General features: G+C 33.5%; 1 protein-coding gene across 3 annotated transcripts in view; it reads right to left on the bottom strand.

Annotated features, from left to right (window-relative positions):
- The window catches only part of LOC126866303 (serine-rich adhesin for platelets), a 219,830-nt gene extending 203,698 nt beyond the window's left edge, over positions 1-16,132 (bottom strand). The window contains exon 1 of one of the 3 annotated variants that reach the window (XM_050619730.1): positions 15,253-16,132. In XM_050619730.1, coding sequence (XP_050475687.1) covers positions 15,253-15,544 — 292 coding nt within the window. In that variant the 5' untranslated portion in view covers positions 15,545-16,132. The remainder of the gene's footprint in view (positions 1-15,252) is intronic. The other 2 variants (XM_050619721.1, XM_050619732.1) reach the window with 2 other exon arrangements.
- Between the last annotated feature and the right edge of the window lie 2,453 nt (positions 16,133-18,585).

Here is an 18,585-nt window from a genome sequence, read left to right as displayed (position 1 = left end):
TTTTTTAGAAAACCGAGTTTAAAAATGTGTCAAGTCCGATATGCATAAACTTGAATAATTACCGACTAGAAACATATGAACACACAGCAAGAGGTAATAAAAATTTTAATTTCCGTTTAAGACCTCATTTTCAAGAAAATAGTTTAAACATGCATATATAATGTACTCGCACATAATTTGTAATTTTTTCGAAAACAAAATTTTTACAAAAACATATTTCTACATTTTTTACCTTTTTTAATCGATAATTTGGCCCTATTCAATCCGGAATTAGCGAAGTTTAAATACATTTAACAAATTTTCTCGAAAATGAAATATTATTATTATTATTATTATTATTATTATTATTATTATATATATAATGCCGACTATGCAATAGCTGGGATATCCTGTATACTGCACAATGTAGCGCATAGTACGAACGATATTTATTAAATATTTTTTTCAAAGTATTCAAAGTATCCTTTTCATTCCGTCTAATTTTTATTTCATAAAAAAGCACTCAAAAAAATTGTTATTATGCTTGTATTCAATGTGATGTATCCTACTGTCATAAGAATGTCACAGATTCAATTTCGCGAACAGAAACAATCCGAGACGCTGAAAGAAAAAACCAATTCGAAACTAACTTAAATTGCAACGGAGCACGTTTATGCATTCCGATTCCTTCGGCTGTCGAAGCTTCGATACTACAGAAACAACAACCAGTTTATAGTAAGTGAAGATTTTGCGGACTTAAATAACTTATTGGAACACTTTGTTTTCGCATCGATCTTCAAACATTTCTATGGTTTCTTATCCGAGTATCTATTTCGCGAATAATAAACTCTTATTTAGCATGTAGTTAATTATATTAAAGATAGAAGTATCGAAAATATTTATGATACATTCTACAATGCTTTAAATTCATTTATGTTTGATGAATGTGTCAAATTGGAAAATATAACATGGAGAGATAATAATAAATTTGTAAAATTATAAAACATTAATATTTTCTTTACAATTAATCATATGTATAAGCTTTATATTATATTTCTATTTAAATCTGGCATATTTAAAACCATTACAAAACAAATTTCCCCACTTTTAGTAATTTAACGAATTATAAAACTGAAATATCTTATTCGTTATAAACGATAAACAGTAAGAATGGTAGATCTACCAGAACGATCGACCCGTTAAGTTGCTCGCAAAGTACACCGTCAATCAATGGAACGGTACTATTACTAATGACGATAAGATGCTTAGCGACGAGACGCTAACGCCTTCGAATTGCCGATTTTTCTACAGAGGCAGCCTCCGACCGGCAAACAACACATCTTCCAACGAAACAGAGAAATCACTGAGATACACCCGTACCTCAATTTATGCAGAGTATCCGTTCCACGTGGATTCGTTTCACGCGAATGAAAATCGCATAAAGAATGTCTGTCAGTACAAAAAAAAAATATGTACGTAGATGATGACTAGCACAACGTAATGTACTTTTATCCTTATCTCACACAGCATTGACGCGTTTCAACATCACCGAATAAGTTACTGTATACACTTGTTACTTTTAAAATTCCTAGAAAAATATATTTTCTGGTCGCGTAAATTAAAATCGCATAAAAAAAGTACCGCGTAAATTGAGAGACGGTTGTACGCGGTCGTTTGAAACGTTAGCTTCGCCACTGTTCGATCGATTGTTCTCCTACTTTGTATTGTTCATGTGGTTCAAGGGTTTCAGGCCGACTCATCGACCAACTGACTTTTAGAACTCACGAATCAAACAGCCATCTCCCCAACCCGAAGAGACACAGAGAGCAGTAACGTTTCTGTTCGAACACGTATTATCATGAAACTATTGTAACCTCCGTATATGCTTACAGAAGTGCAAGAAGAATTGCATTAAGATGTTAAAGCTATTTTAAATCGCCAAAAATTGTCGCTGTTATATAAGATCATTTTAATTAACGATGTATGTGCTTTCTGCTCTATTGTGCTTTGCAAATAGATTAGGCTGTTGTTATAGTGAACGCGAATTTGCGCAAACTATCGCTCTGATAACTGAAAGATCTGAAGACCATAATTCGTGCATTAATAAGAATCTATGTATATATGTAAGCACATATGTGATTACTTTAACATATTGAGTTTGTCAGAACGCCAGTTCGAGAAAATTCGCGTCTACTGTAACTACAAGTTTATAGTAACCTTAAGTAATTTAATAAAGAAGTTCCGAAATGTATATTTTTACATTCTAGATACTATTTAATGAAAAAATCCGTTATTTCTGCTGCGTTATGTAAGAAGTCTATAATATACATATTATAGCAACAAACAATTTTATCACGAAACATTCATGATAATTGTTTTTCCTCTACATTACTATCACTGAATGATATAATTATAAACAATATTTATCCATATCTCTTATACACTTGTCCATTCGATCTAACGTAAATAACGCTTCTATGATATTCCTCAAAATGTAATACTGAAAGGCGAATGAATTTATATGTTACGCAACCTAATATTAACCTTACGAAAAATTCAGCATAAACACAGAATTTAATAATCTTTTTATTGCCACGATTTTTTTGCATTTCTATACAAAAATGCATATTTTCAACTGTTTAAAAACAATAAACTTTAATAATTGCAGTAAATGTGTAATAACATTTAAGATGTGAAAATAGTATTTATCGATTCCCACTTATTATGTTACGTTGTGAAGGGATTAAATTAATGAAACGACGATTGAATATGTCCTTTGCTGTGCTATAATAGAAGATGTTCATTGACTGTATGTAAAGTAATTTACTATTTCTCTATAATAATTATATAAGTACATAATATTATGACAATAATATGATCATGAAACAAATAATGGTAATATTGTGCAGTGATAAAATGACAACTGTGTTGAATACATTCAGAACTTAATTCATACTGTTTTAAGACCTAACTTCGATTTTGTTTTACAGAATATGTGCAGCAATATGAACCTCACAGTATTTCATGGTATAAATAAATAGGTATGCATAAATTTAAGAAGAAAATGATGTACATGGAAAGAAGATGATGGTAGGGAATCTACCGTGATGTGAATATTACTCGATTATTCGTTGCACAGCTACTTGTTGCGGAATAATACGACGTAAATTAGATATAATGAGTACATTCTATTCAACAAGTTATCTAGATTCATGCACTTTCTCTTCCTATCTCAGGCATAGTTGTCGATGTTTTATAGTCAACCCATATCATATTCGGCGTAAAGTAATTAGTTTTTTAGAAAAATGTAACATGAATGATTTTTTCACAAAAGATACTTTGCTTTAACAAATTATTAAATTTTCTCTCCTCTGCTATATTTGGAAATTAAAGTTTTTTATGCTAAAGATCAAGAATTAAACGAAAATACAAAGAAGTATAGTATATATAATTTTCTATCCATTACTTTAGAGAGTAAATACAAATTATAGCAAAGAATGTCTGCCGTGTGACTTCAAATTTTTGATTGCAATTTATATAAATACAGTTGTATGTTTAATTAAATAAAACATATGCAATCTATTAAATGATAAACTGGCTTTACATATCTCTAAATATTCACAAAATATTTACAACACAAGCAGTTGCAATCAAATCACACCTGCTTTGACTTTTAAAGAAATTAAACTTCGAATTTATTATACTTTTAATAATATCCCAAGAAATAAAATTAATCAAGACAACAAATATCTTATACGCTAACATAAATATTCCACATACTATCATTGAATGAAATGAATTTCCAAAAGAAGTTTCTTATCCTTAGAGAAACTGAAATTGCTATTCACCCACAGTTTATCTTTAGAAAATAATTTAGAAAATAGCAATAAAAATGAATAAATAAAGAAAAATTAAACGAACGCTGTTCCATTATCCCACTTACTCATTACTGCTCTTACTTTCAGAAAAGAAAAAAGAAAAAGAAATTCTTTCGAGAACACCAAGATCGCCATTCATCGCCTTATCACAAGTTTCCAGTTCCATCTGGGGAGATCATTCGCAAACTCCACATAAACGCACTGATTGCTTTCATCGTTCGATCCCTGTAATTAGAATACTATCGCATTTCGAGGATTCGTAAGATTGCAAGGCACAAGAAAATTATTCAGTTCTAACTGTTCGATCGTTTCCGATATCGAAACGCAACCGTGCCTCTTCTCGTTGTGATTCTTTTCTTCGTGATTAGGCGCTATTGAAGAAAACTCAAAAAGCATGAACCTTTTCATGAAATGAAATCCATCTTCCATCTGGGGTACAACTTCAAAGAGACAAGCCTAATTATCATTATAGTTTGATGCTTGGAAAACAAACTTTGAAAGCCTTTAAACCAAGATTATTAGGCAGACATCGGCGCTTATAGTTTAGAAATGACTTGCTCCTTAATTCTGTACTGTATCTTATTTTGGATCTTTCCAATTTTAATTTCAATTTGGTTATTGAATAAGATGAAAAACTGAAATATCTCATTATGTATTATTGACATATATGATTATATTTTCCAGAGATAGAAAATTCTGATTTTATTTTGTATTGAATAATAGTATTTCAATGCTATTATCAATACATTTACATCTTGGCGTTTCAAAAAGCCGAATGCTACTCAGGCTAAAAATTTTTTTTTAATAAAATTTTAAGGAGAAAATATTAAGTAATAACCTAAGGCGCGTATTTTTATAAAATCCAAAATATTACATTTTTTCATTATAGGTACATTTACATATATTAATTTTAATGTCCGTGTGAAGTACTACTGAATTTTCATAATCAACCTATATTAATGGCTGTATATAAAAATTTAATTAAGAACACCAAATGTATGGATACTAAAAGTTAGTTAAGGATACATAAAAATATTTATAAAGTCGCGGAACGTAATATGGTACTGCACAAAACCTTTCTCAATTATACATAAGCTTTGCAACATATTTTAAAGTAATCGAAAGGAGGTTTTCATCAAATTAAACAACATGGTAATGTTTCTCTAACTTTTTGCAATATTCACAGAAAACCACTAGTGTCACGCTTTTCATGAGAATCTATTAACTTGTATATAATGAAACGAATTTGCGTCTCCTGCTTGATAAGTATAATAAATTGTGTCATTTTTCAAAATATGTGTCTAAGTTCAATTATTATAAAGTTTAAAGCATGTACTTAAACTTCTATGAATGGATGTATATTATATAAAAGCTACGCGTATTAATTTCATAACCCACCAATTCCATTCTCGACTGAAAGCATCTCATTCGGTTGCATTAACGTATCGTGAATTTCGACTGGCAGCTTATTTAATGTAAATTAATAATCCGCGAAGTATCATGCTATATCACCTAGCAGGCTGCTCCAAGATCCGCAACACCATCGACGGAGGGCACACGTTATATTAGCAGCGCAGCACGGTAATTACGCAAAACGTGTGTAGCTTCGTTGAACACGATCGTGTTACCATCATAGAAACACCTGAAACCGTATAACGCAAACATAACGACTACATAATTACGACATATCCTTATGTAATGTCGTAGATACACATTCATTGCCTCGTGTCGGTGGCGTTCACTCACGTTTACATCTTTTGGAGATGATTGAACGCGTTTTTCCGCAATTAAGCTTATAAACTGCTCCGTATGGAATGTTGAATGAAGTTTGTGTCGAACGAGTTTTATATTCCCAGTCACCACGTTCACGATCAGCGGCGTCAGTTTCTTAAGAACTTTCTATTTCCGTTTCATCCGAGCGTGGCGTTTAATTTCTTTCCGTTGCGTCAAGCTAACCGAGTCTTCGCGGATCCTCATTTTCCAGACATTCGATAGACTGGTAAGCCGATCCCTATTATGACTCGTACATCGGTAAAGTATGAAAGAACTGGACATTGATGTGTAATTAAAAGTATTAATCCGAAACCCCTAACGTAACTAAACTTGATTTTGAATTGAGATTTGATAATAAAAGAAGTAAAGCTACAAATTCGTTATTATTGGAAATTTATTATGCACCTACTGACTTTTCTGAGAACAAATTTGTAATGATTATAGGTATTAAAAAGATGACGAAGATTCGATAAATAAATTATAAAATGAAATAACGTACAATAAGGTTCATTAATTCATATAATAAAACGTCATCGTCTAGAATCATAGAATAATGATTTTCAATCGTGATTTTCAATTGTTCCGTGGCACACTGGTATGAGATATTCTGCATTTGGATAAAAGGGATTTAAAAATATCTATTATCTAAATTACAATGACAATGTATAATTTGTTTTAAATGCTTACATAATTGTGTCCATGTAGTCACTAAACAATCGAGCTTAAATAGTCTTCCAATATCGAACATCGTGCTACAATAAATCATTAGAAGATGCAAAGAATATAGAACGATACACGCAACTTTATGCTAATTCGAAACCGACAAACAAGCTGAACGACATATTTATACCAGCCTCTTTTTCCCTTTAAACATCATGTTCTCTTGGTAGACATAAATCACGATTTCACCAGGCCTTACAATATCTCTTGCGAGGATGCCTACCTATGCGAAAGTTCAAGGTTGCCGATGCTTTCCAGAGCCGGCATAGGATAATTCCATGAACGTTAGGACATTATTGTATACGTACAGTCATTTGCTTTCGTTATTAACTATTCCTCTGTGAATCACATTTGAACATCGTTGGCGAATACTACGATATTTATATATTCATCGAATATTTAAAATTTAATTGGTATGAACGAAGACTGCAATTAACACAATTAAATAGTATAAGTAACAAATGGTAAATATCAGAAGTAGGAAAATTCAAAATCGATATACGAAGTTTAAAATATCAAAAAACCATTTAGCCATTTTGAATGTCTCAAGAACAAATCACGAGATCTTGATGTAATATAGCAGTCATTTAAAGCAAACTTCCCAGCATATGTATGAACAGTTACTCTTTTATTGAACTAATCAACAATCGTTATGGAGTGGGCTGACGTAATACGTGAATATTACATCGATAACGGCCGAGCGAATAGATCAACGAATCTATATCCACTTTATTGCCTTTTAAGCTTTTATTTATTCCTTTTTACGTTTTAGAAAAATTTCGTAACTTTTGACAAAATATTATAAAATGTATTAGATCTAAATATCGTTGTCGGATGAAATATGTGAATGAAAATTTACAATTATTAAAATAATACGAGATTTCGTAAACGAGATTGTTTTAACATAATAACCTATTCTTACAGTTTTTACAGTCTTCTTACAGTTTTACAGTTCTTATAAGATTATAGAACTATGAAAGGATTACAAAATAGTTGGTTAATAAGATAAATCGTTTGTTAAGTGAGAAAGAATATGCCAAATAAAAGAAACAATATATATCTCGCAATTGATCTCTTTTCTCTAAATAGGATTTATGTTCTAATTGTAATAAAACCATTCTTCACGGTGGAAAGATCGATCTTTTAAAAATGGATCGTAAATGATTTCGATATCAGTCAAATTCATTGTTATGTACTCTTATAAAATATCTATCGACAGTATGTAATATAAGGAACACCAAATCACACTATACATATTATAGAGATCTTATGACGAACCTAGTTTATTAAATATAATATAAAAATCTCTCGCGATAAAAGTATAAGAATAAATATTCTAATATGAAAGAGTTGAAGAAGAGAATAAGCTGATAGATTTGCTTAGACATAAACCCTTTCCATCTTATCATATTTTCCAGCTATGGTCTTTATATTCGAAGTTAGCAAGTATCTGCTGACTTATAATAGGCTAGGCTGTTTATCGGCCGCACAAACTCTTCCAAGAAAGTACATTCAAACGTTCCAATCATTCCGACTATTCCAATTAAAAAAAATTACCTATTCAAGAACAACAAAGCACGCGAAATACGTAGTACCACGCCATATTGAAATTATGACGTGGCGATATATCAAGATTTAATTTACAAGTTAGACGTAATTGTCAACAGCTGAAGGCAGCGTGCGTTCCTTGCCTCGCGTCAAAGTCGAAACAAGTAACGATAAACTGTCGCGATCATGAATCGCAACGCGATGTTCAATTAAAACGATCACTTAGCTGTTCGTGAGGAAAGATATACAGCGTGGTTATCTTGGTGCGCAGAAGTGAGTCCATCGACGGATCTACACGACTGATTTGAAGAGCCCTATAAACGCGCGTTCTCTTGGATAACAAGATATCGCGATGCGTTTGTCTACCCATCTTTTGTCTCTTTTTCAAGACAGTAACATTTTTCCGAGTCCGTGAGCATTTAAAGGGTATAAGAGAGTGGCCTTTGGAGAAGAGAGGCCGTAGGGCGAGAAGAGACGGTGGTGTGGTATCTACCTGACGAGTCAGCTGTCCGCTTAGGCAGCCCGCGCCTCTGTTCTAACGAACGTCTCTGGAAAGACGTATCCAGAGAGACCTGTAGGACTCGACTCGAGCGATCCCTCGGGGTTAGGGGCCCTGACCGTAGGAAGAAGCCTCAGCTGTTTGCCGATGGAAGCCGTAGAACGTTATTTACGCCGCGCCGTCTAGCTCTCGGCCTGTAGGCCTTGCGTACTGCGTTGCAACACAACGAACAGAAACGCCGCCGGCTGTTGCTGAATACAGTCGTGCATGGTAATACGTGGCTGATATGCTCCAACGGTAATATGGTAATACCTAGCGCGATCGAGGGTGTACGCTCTTCCATCGTAGCCAAGCGAGGAATAAAGGGCAGAGAATGGAAAAGGAGAAAAAATATGGACGGAGCGCAGCAACATAAGCCACACGAAGAAGAGAACACGGAAGCAGCAGGAGGAGCGCTTCGTACTTATAACATCTACACTGTAGATCGTATTTCGAGGACAGGACACGCTCTAAACGTGGCGGAACGAAAGCACGTGCTTCCTTGGTTCGATGAGTCTCTTGCGAGCTCAGGAGAGAGAATACCAGTCAGAGAAGGAGCGAATTGCGTGACGACGAAGTCGAGGTTATCGTTCATATTCAGAGAGAAAAATATTGCGTTGGTTGCTTCGCCAGCCGAAACTAGCAGAAAGTACGTTTTTGCTACCTTTTCTCCTTAGTTGCATCACAGATGCTTGCAAATGTAAATAACGGTTAATTAAAGGTTCCATTGGAGAAAGGGATCTTTAATTAACTACAAGCCGACATTATTTGGGACATTAATGCTATTAACAAAGTTGTTAAAATATGTACAGATAGTACAAGACACGCCTCGCGAGAAAGCCTCGCGGTTCTGCCTCACAGTGTCTGTACATAACTGAAACTGCGAGGCATATTTGATCTCGATAAAAAATACCGACAATCGTTGGCGCGCATCGAGGCAGTCTCGAGGTACTGCCTCACGCTGTCTGTGCATAACTTCACGTCTCACCGCGAATAGAATTACGAAACCAACCGAGAATCTAAATATCCTTTTCTTTATGAAATTCTATAATTACGTACAACAGTCATTGTAACCAGCTGCCATTTTTGTTATTAGGAGAGATCGTGAAAATGGAAAAAAATGTTAAACATCATTAATTGTAAGTGGAAATTGTGAATTTTCGAATATCTAGTATTTCTCCTCCTCTTCTTCTTCTTGCTTGAATTTGCATTTACAAAGAAGATTAAAAAATTCATCCTATTCTTATGATCAAAACCGATGGATAAAACATTGTTTTTAAAGGAAATTACTCTATTTAAAAGAATTATAAATAAATAGACTACTATGATAAGACTAGCTTAATAAAAGATGATGTAAAGAAATCTTTAAAATCGTAAAGTTAAAAGGCATTAGGCTTAACTTTTTAATTTATAAAACAATTGTGTAATCAAAACTGTATTTCTTTAATGCTTTCAAATGAGTGTAAAATATCAAAAACAAAATTAAAAAGTTGACGCGTACTCAATTTAATCCTATACAAAAATATATTAAATTAATGATCAATCATTAATAATTTATAGAAGTATGATATACAAAATTTTGCATAGAATCTAATATTTGATCATGTAATGTAGCTACAATCGTGTTTTAATTCTAATCTCAATTTTATCTATTGTACTCCTTTCTCTAAAAATCGTCTTTGAAAACGTGTATATATTCATTGATTCACTTTACTTTTGAAAGCTATTCTGTTTCATCTGGAGTCCTTATAATGCAAAACTACTTCTATCAGTAATTATAAAGCCAAATACGTCGACTAAGGAACAACAATGATGAAATTCGAAGACTTCTAAACAATTTTTCAAAGATACTTAAGAAGTCATTAAGAAAACATTTTCCTGTACAAACACTCAAAAATCGAGGTATAAAATGCAGATTTCTTTACGTTGTATGCTACAAGTTACGTTCATAGCTACCGGTGCAAATCAAAGTGCATCGACGAACAATAGTAGATAAATTTCAGCAACCGGAGGATTTCTTCGTCCCAATTATGTAACAGGAAGCAACCCTGATAATTAGACATTATACCGACTGACGGGACTGAGGTGTCGTTAACGTTCCCCAGGAGCGGTGTTTTATCTGACGGAAGCTCGTTCGTCTTATCCCCGGCAAGAGAGTAGAGCGGCGGCCGAACGGAACAAGGGATTCTTTGTAAGATCGTGGTATGAGCACCAGGTAAATCCTACGTTCTCCTCAGGTGAAACTCGCTTTCGGCAACGAGATCCGTTTCCCACGGTACGCCAGGTAACCCGGAGCGTTTTCCCCGTAATGTGGGTCTCCACGATACATCCCTTTCTCCCCTCCCCTCGCCTGGCCACTTCATGGTCCCTCTCCCCTCTTTCTTCACTTTTTCTTTCTCCATCCATCCACCTCGACTGCTGTGTTCGACCATCGCCTCTTTTCTTATCTTTCTCCTTGGAGTCGCTTGGCCCGGCCTAACCGTGAAATCAACGAGTCTCTTTCTTTGCGATTGCACTTCGTAGTCTTCGTCGTAGTCGTCAGCGACGGCAGGTAGGAAGAAAGAAAATTACCGAGGAAGTGCAACGGTCGATGTAGTGTTGCTGTGATGTATTCGCAGCGAATGGAATGCTAATACGACGAGCTAATACGACGGCGCATCACTGCCTTCGATTCTAATGTATACTTGGTAAAAGCGATATTATGTGATTGTAAATTCGGTTATTAATTCAAAATGGAAAAATTTTTCGTTGCATTCGTAGCATAACAAGGAAGGGATTATTTGAGTCAAGTAAATTTTAACATTACGAAATTCAGTTTTGAATTTTCCATGGAATAGTCAAATTTGTTATATATTATGAGATACTAATTAGTATTATTAATATGATAACGAAAGAATGAGACAATATCGTGTATTGTAAATTCAGCAAGAAAAAATGCCAAAAACTGATAGGGTCACTAACTTGAGTCAGTAAGGAGGTATTATAGAAGAATTCATAAAATAAACAGCAAAATAACTTCCACAAATAAAGTAATATGCACGCGCTATTGAATTATGATAATTAAAACTGAACAAACTTTTTGCTTTTGATGAGTAGACGTTATCCTTGTAGAAAACTATGCTGTTGAGCTGTTATTATAAGTATGTACACAGTATACTTCACTGTTTACTATGTCACTAATAATAAATCTACTAGTATAAAGTCTGTTTTCAAAAATAGATAACTTAAAAATTGTTCGTAACAGAATTTAACGAATTATAAGGTAGAACTCATTTCTAACGTTATAACTCATTTCGAATTTGGGCATATTCTGAAAACTCCGATTTTGTACCTCATCGTCGTATTGTTAACGATGATAGAAATGGATGCAAGAAAGGTCATATAGCTGGCTATGTGCTATAATGTGCATGTGGAATGCGTACGGTTCTAATTATGATCAATTGATAATCTTATTTAACGCTCTTTTTACAATCTCATTAATATTGCTTTCACAAAGTGTGCCAGTATAGACGAAGGATACTGAACGAGCTGGCGAGACTTTGGTAGAGGAACCAGGCTCCGTGCACTTTTGGTGCATTGTGCACGACTACCCGCTCTCTTTCTCTCTCTTCCCACTCCCCTTCCTTCCTCTTTCTGTAGCATTTCAACGATTCTGCCTGGGATAATAAAGACACGGCCTTCCGACATGGCTGAACTTTACGTTGAAAAAATGTTCCTTCGACCTGGTATACAGCCAACGTGTACTATGGCGATTTTAGTATCGATTATTTAATATAGATATGGATGGAATATTGTACATAGGGGTCTATTATTTGTAATACGATCGAGAAAATGTTGATCAGTCGTGATATAGTTCTACATAAAATACATTTATGTAGAAATAAAAATTTTTATTTTTTTTTTAAGAATTGCTTTGAGAATTAATTCTGTGAAATTTATTATTTCCGATTCATTTAATTATTCTAAAATTCAAAGATACGTTATCTGTGAAGACGAGCAGTCGATTACGCAAAAAGTTCAGATACGATCGGTTTGAGTTGTTCGGAAGGGAACGATATCTTATTGCATCTTCTTGGATGCACGTTCAAATGTATACGTTCCATTTGTGTTGAAACGCAAAAATCTGAAGAGTTTATTTGAGATGTTCGTAAGAAAGTTTTAAATGTATTTTTTGCCAGTTTCTTTTTTTAAACAAATAACTATGTACAAAATTATGCAAAATTTTACTTGTTTTCCTCGATCGTCATTAAAAAATTAGTTTGTATACAGTAATAATTAGACTACGTATATTTATGCAAGTTCATATCTGTTTGGATACATCTAAAAGAATAGAACTTAAACAGAGACTTGTTTTATTCGGCAAATATTAAAATAAGTACTGTACTTTAAGTATTTTATATATTATAATATTTAAAAAAAATATTATATGTGACAACTTTAAATTCTCCATAAATACAGTGCAATAATAGCAGAAAGCATCGATTGATTGTTGCAACGTTCCTAATCATCGATAAATTTGTATTTCTAATATTCAAATCAGGGTTATGCTTGCAATAATGGTCAAGTATTACAAGTACCAAGACTCATATTATTTAATTGAAAAGATGATCCAAACATGATTCGATTCGTAACTATATTTTAAACTGCCAATCATATTAATGAAAGTACAATTGTCTCGTAACGTGTGATACGTACTCCAAAATTATTACAAATTAATTAAATTAATGTACTGCAATTTTAAATTAATTTTGCGAATTTAGAGAAACGAAGCACGTCGAAATAAATTCATTTTCGTTTAATAAATTTATTCAGTGATAAGATATCCTCGTTCATCTCTGTTATGAGAGACATTTAACTCTGATTGATTAAGCAACGGATAAACGGTTAAATACATAATCGTTCAAACTCCTTTTTCTTCCACAAGAGTTCCTTTTTTGCTTTTAAACGAATAAATAATATTTCAAGGCACTATTTAAGGCATTGTAAACCTCAAGGTATTGAGAATTTTGCAAAAAGTATAAGCATTTAATGACGTCTAAATATCTTCGGGTACCGAACTATTAGCTCGAAATAAACCAAACTTAGTAGTTAATTCAAAAAACAAGAAACAACGTTAGAACGAATTCTGTATAGTATGAAACTAATAGATAATATAAATACAAAACTTAATTCATTGCAGAAGCAATATTGAAATGTCCTAATACATTGCAGGCACGTTATAACTACATATATACGCTATTATTTGGAATATTCTGTTCTAAAAAGTATATTTTTATTCACGTACCTCTATAAATTCTTTTTAATATCACGACCATAAATTCTTTATGTAGATGTGCTAAATGGAATAATCAAAATATTTATCTTATTTATTGTTGTATGAGAAAACTTCTCAGATCAAAGTTACGCTATTTCTAGAAATAAACGTAGTGACGAAGCAACTCTCTCACGAGGTAATTTTTTTACGAGATTTCAAAAACGGTAATATTTTTTCAAGTGGAACCCCATATTTTTTATACCTCATACATTAACCGATATATTTTTTTATTCTCTATGCAAAAGTATCAAATATAGTTGTATGTGAAAATGCGGGATTTAAGAGGTACTATCCGATTATTAAAATATAAATCGTCCGTTAGTATTAGTAAAATTGAATCCGTCACTTCTCAACGTTAAAACTTTTCTTCGATAAAGGATATCTATGCATGAAAGTGCAGTCCGAAGTGATCTTTAACTTCAAAGCCATTCGATGCTATACACAGAACGTACGTAGCATAAAGCATCGCTTATCGCTATTTCGAATTGAGCATTCTAATATCTTTCACGATGAATCAACTTCTCGCGCCTGAATGAACCTCAAAACGGTAATTATAAAACCATTTTCAATTTATTCTCGATTTAAGTTCGATAGCTGACTAAATCCTATTTAATTTTAATTTTCAGAATTGACTTTCAATCGCCAATCAAAATATGTCGTAACATCCATATAGATTTTTAGATTGCTTTCAAATTTTAGTAATAGAGTTATGATAGTCATGTTTTGTTACATACATGCGAATGAAATTTTAAGATGTCTTATACATGTAAGATACCCAATATATATCTATATAAATGTTGAATGTTGAAATTACATTTGCGAATCACTACATATAGATACTATACCAAATTTACATTTAGATCAAATTACGCACAAGTAAACTTCTTGTTTACTCTAAACCTTTATAAAAAAGAGAAAAGAAATACTCTGTTAAAGTCTGACGTGTCTTTGGTAAACTCTACATATTCGTCAGTTTCGTGTGTAATAGTGCGTACTTCGAATTGCATGTACTCTCCAGAATAGTATCTACTTTCGATCTATATTCATCATGTTGCGATAGCCGTTCAAATTGCATTTTGACGCATTATTAATATTGTGTGTGTGTATGTGTGTTTGTGCAGACGAATTATTTTTATCTTCTTAACATTTAAAATTGTGTAGCGAAGTCCGATAAATGTTCAGCTGTAATTTTTACCTATAACTAAACTTCCCGTCTCAACGTCGACGTTTCTGAAATAAAATTTCTCGTGTGTTCGTACATATTGCAAACCACGAGTGTAGTATATACTTTTCACATACGTATTTTCGATCCATCTTCGATCGCAAGTATTTCCACAAATTCCAAGAATCCCTCGACCAGATGCTTCTTACCAACTACGCTGGCATTCGTTGGTTTCTCATGTCGGACAACGAATCGCTTGTGCTTTCGATCACCGGTTGCATCGATAAGAGAGCGAGCGGAAATGCAGAAGCAAAGGTACGGAGGAGCAAGTGTTACTTACGGACTGGTACTTTCTTCGGGTCGACGATGGCGAGACGTTCTTCGACCTTGTCTAGCTTTTGGCGCAATTTGCTGCTCCTGTCGGCAACGGCGGTCAACTCGGCGGTTAGTTCGGCGAAGATGTCCTCGGCGGTGGTGAGAAGTGACGCGAGTTGCTTCAACGAGGTGGTCAACGCGCCATTCGCCACCGCCTCCAATTCGGCGCCCACCGGCCAACCCTGTGACGTCGATCCCGCCGGCACGTGTCCGCGACACAAAAAACGCGGTTCCACTCTTCGCAGCACGAACGGCATGATTTCTCAAATGAAATCAAGCAATACACATTCACACATAACACTTGAACCGAAAAGTGGAAACACTGCGCCGCGCCGTCTTGAACGCGAGACACCCGGTCTACCGTCACAAATTTGCGATGCTTATCGGACGATCATTCCCGCCAGTTATCCAGCCGAGCAAAGGATTTCTGGCGGTATTAAAAGACGAAACTCCCTTCAATGATTGTAGGAACTCCATTTTCTAAACTTTGAGGTTTAACGTGGCGATTATTTTCAACACACTGTACACTTTTATTATTAGAAAATATATAACACTGTTTTTCTCTTCACTTCCCAATTATCATTCGAATCTCCTTTCTCCCAGTCGCATTTTTTGGATGACTGATACAACTTTGTCGGTTACGCGAGTTTCTTTTAAACGATGATTCTTTTTCCAACGACGACGAGAATGCGCGATATCAGATATGAATTTTTAAATAAAGTTTCGATTAAAACTGTCATATTTGAGAATTAGAGAATTCTTATGAAAGAGAAACGAACGAAAGAAAGACGAACAACGCGTCCGCACGACGCGACGGCGGTATACAAAGTGCCGGCCGGCCTGTCGTCGTGTCGCCGACCCGTTCTTCGGTTACACTCCCATTCATTTCGAACGCACCGAAGGCGCCTTTCCTCACACTCATGGCAGCCATCTTTAGTGACTTGAACGTAGCTGCAACCAGTACGTACCAGTACCTAACGTCGATAACGTTGTTTCAATTTTCTTATAATGCATGAGTGTTAACGAATGTTAACACAGACGAGTATATAAGATAAAGCTAACATCGCATACGAGATACAGGATATATGCTATCACCCAATGCTTCCTTTCGTGTCAGGTTCCAGAATTTTAAAACTTTAGAGTCAGTAAAACTCCCGTACCATTATAATGTCATTCCCAACGTTACCGACTTACTGTAGAATAAGATTACAGCGTTTGTAGTGATTGCCAGTAAAACTAATTTTGAATATGGAATTTCAAATAGAATATTAGCACAGACGCAGTACAAGATAGTCTGTGATTACACTTTTAGTCGGTAACTGTACCACCAATGAGATACGGAATCGACCTATCGACAAATGCATATTTTCGTCCTAAGGTTCGGAGACACTAGTGCCCTCTTACTATTCTAGTATCATTTCCAACGTTACCGATTTAGCATGGAATACGATTATAGCGTTTAGAGTGATAGCAATTAATAACGAAATGTGAAATTACAAGTAGAGTATAGGAACAGACGAGGCACAGGATCGTACGTGATCGTGTATACCTCGTCGGTGATAGTACTTTGATTGCATTTATTAACAACTGATACAGTCGTTTACTTACTATTTTTAAGAATTTATTCCATATCTAATGTTAAATTTTATAATTTATTAACGAAATTGAAAAAATGTAGAACAAAATATAAACGACTCTTCTTTTGCAATTAATCATTATTTGATGAAAGAAAAATTTTATTTTGTTTCTTCTCGTTTCCACTATAATTTCTCTGTTCCTTTTAAAAATATCTTTCTAAACACATCTAAATATGTCCACCTATACTTCTCAAATTTTCAAATACTTCACAAGTGTATAAAACCTAATCTGGCGAACGATGTAGCACGAATTTAGTGAGAATAAATTATTCCATCAATATCTAATTTCTTACGTTTATAATGTAAACATGACACAAAAAATTCGAAAATTAATTTGTATATCGCGCAAAAGAGACCTTGCTGAACTTTGTACAACCATTTTTTCTGCCTAAAACATATGTTTTTTCATCGTATCATAATGTTTTTTTTTGTAATGTTTACTTGATTTTACATGTTTAATATATAATAAATATTATTTTATACACATGATAATAATCTACACCACAAACTTTAATTAGTGTAAGTGTATAATACCTATTGATGCTTTATACTCATAAATTTAAGATTTATGAGTTATTCATTTTTTATATTGTACATATAATTGTACATATAATGAGGATATTTGAAATCAAATTTTAAAAATATATTAGATGTCGACGTCTTTTATTATTATGAATATTAATATCGTTCTAATTAGGTCAAAATGTAATTAAATGCATAATTTGATCAATCTTTTAATCGCGCAGACAAATTTATTCTAAAGCAAATTCATTGTTGCAACAAATTTTATCCCAAGCGTCTTGATTCAATTTAGTGTAAAGTAAGCTTTAGAACTGGGGTGAAGTAATTGATAGTATGAGCTTAACCTCACCTTTTTCGGGTAGATCTAATGGATAAGGGATAGCAACTTCCCTTCTTTCTTTAATTTTCTTCGCATGTGCGATTTCACACGATAAAATGTGGTACAACACGAAAGTTCAAAATGACCCAATTACGTTCCAACATTTCGCATTTCTTTCTTGATAAAATAGCATCAGCTATAAGACTGACAAATTTTCATTTCAGACCATTTTTGCAATTTAAATTTAGTTTTTATTATTTCGTTTCACAACTTATTCAAGATATCATAACGTAGTTAGTTTTAGCCAAATTCAGATTTATGAGAAAAAAAAAAGGAATTACAGAAATTATATTAATTCAATAAATGAGGGAGTATTAATCCAATATTGATATTCAATGAATGAAGTTTTGGAATATTTTTCACTTGAACGAATATAGGAATTTTAACTATTTGTGGTATTTAATAAATATTGTTCAAATACAATTTATAACATGTATGTAATTATGTGTATATATTTCAGCGAGTTACAAAGAATTTCTGATAATGGGATGTGAAAATAACAAAATGTTTCGAATTTTCTGTACACAGATGAGCAATTTTTGGGACGATAAAATAGTTATTTAGAGCAGGAATTTGTAAATTTCAACACTGTGACATTTTAATGATTCGCCGAAGAAGAATTACTAGAATATAACACCTGATTATTTTGAAATAGGAGTTGTAGGATTTTTACTGATGTCAAAGTTCAGTTAAATATCAAAAGAGAGTAAATTTCATGCATCACATATCTAACAAAAAAGGCATTCCAATCAACAGTTCC

The sequence above is a fragment of the Bombus huntii genome, chromosome 1 (genome assembly GCF_024542735.1).
Source record: "Bombus huntii isolate Logan2020A chromosome 1, iyBomHunt1.1, whole genome shotgun sequence".
NCBI classification, from domain to species: domain Eukaryota; kingdom Metazoa; phylum Arthropoda; class Insecta; order Hymenoptera; family Apidae; genus Bombus; species Bombus huntii.
Note: the sequence above shows the minus strand (reverse complement) of the source record. Positions and strands in the feature narration are given on the sequence as shown.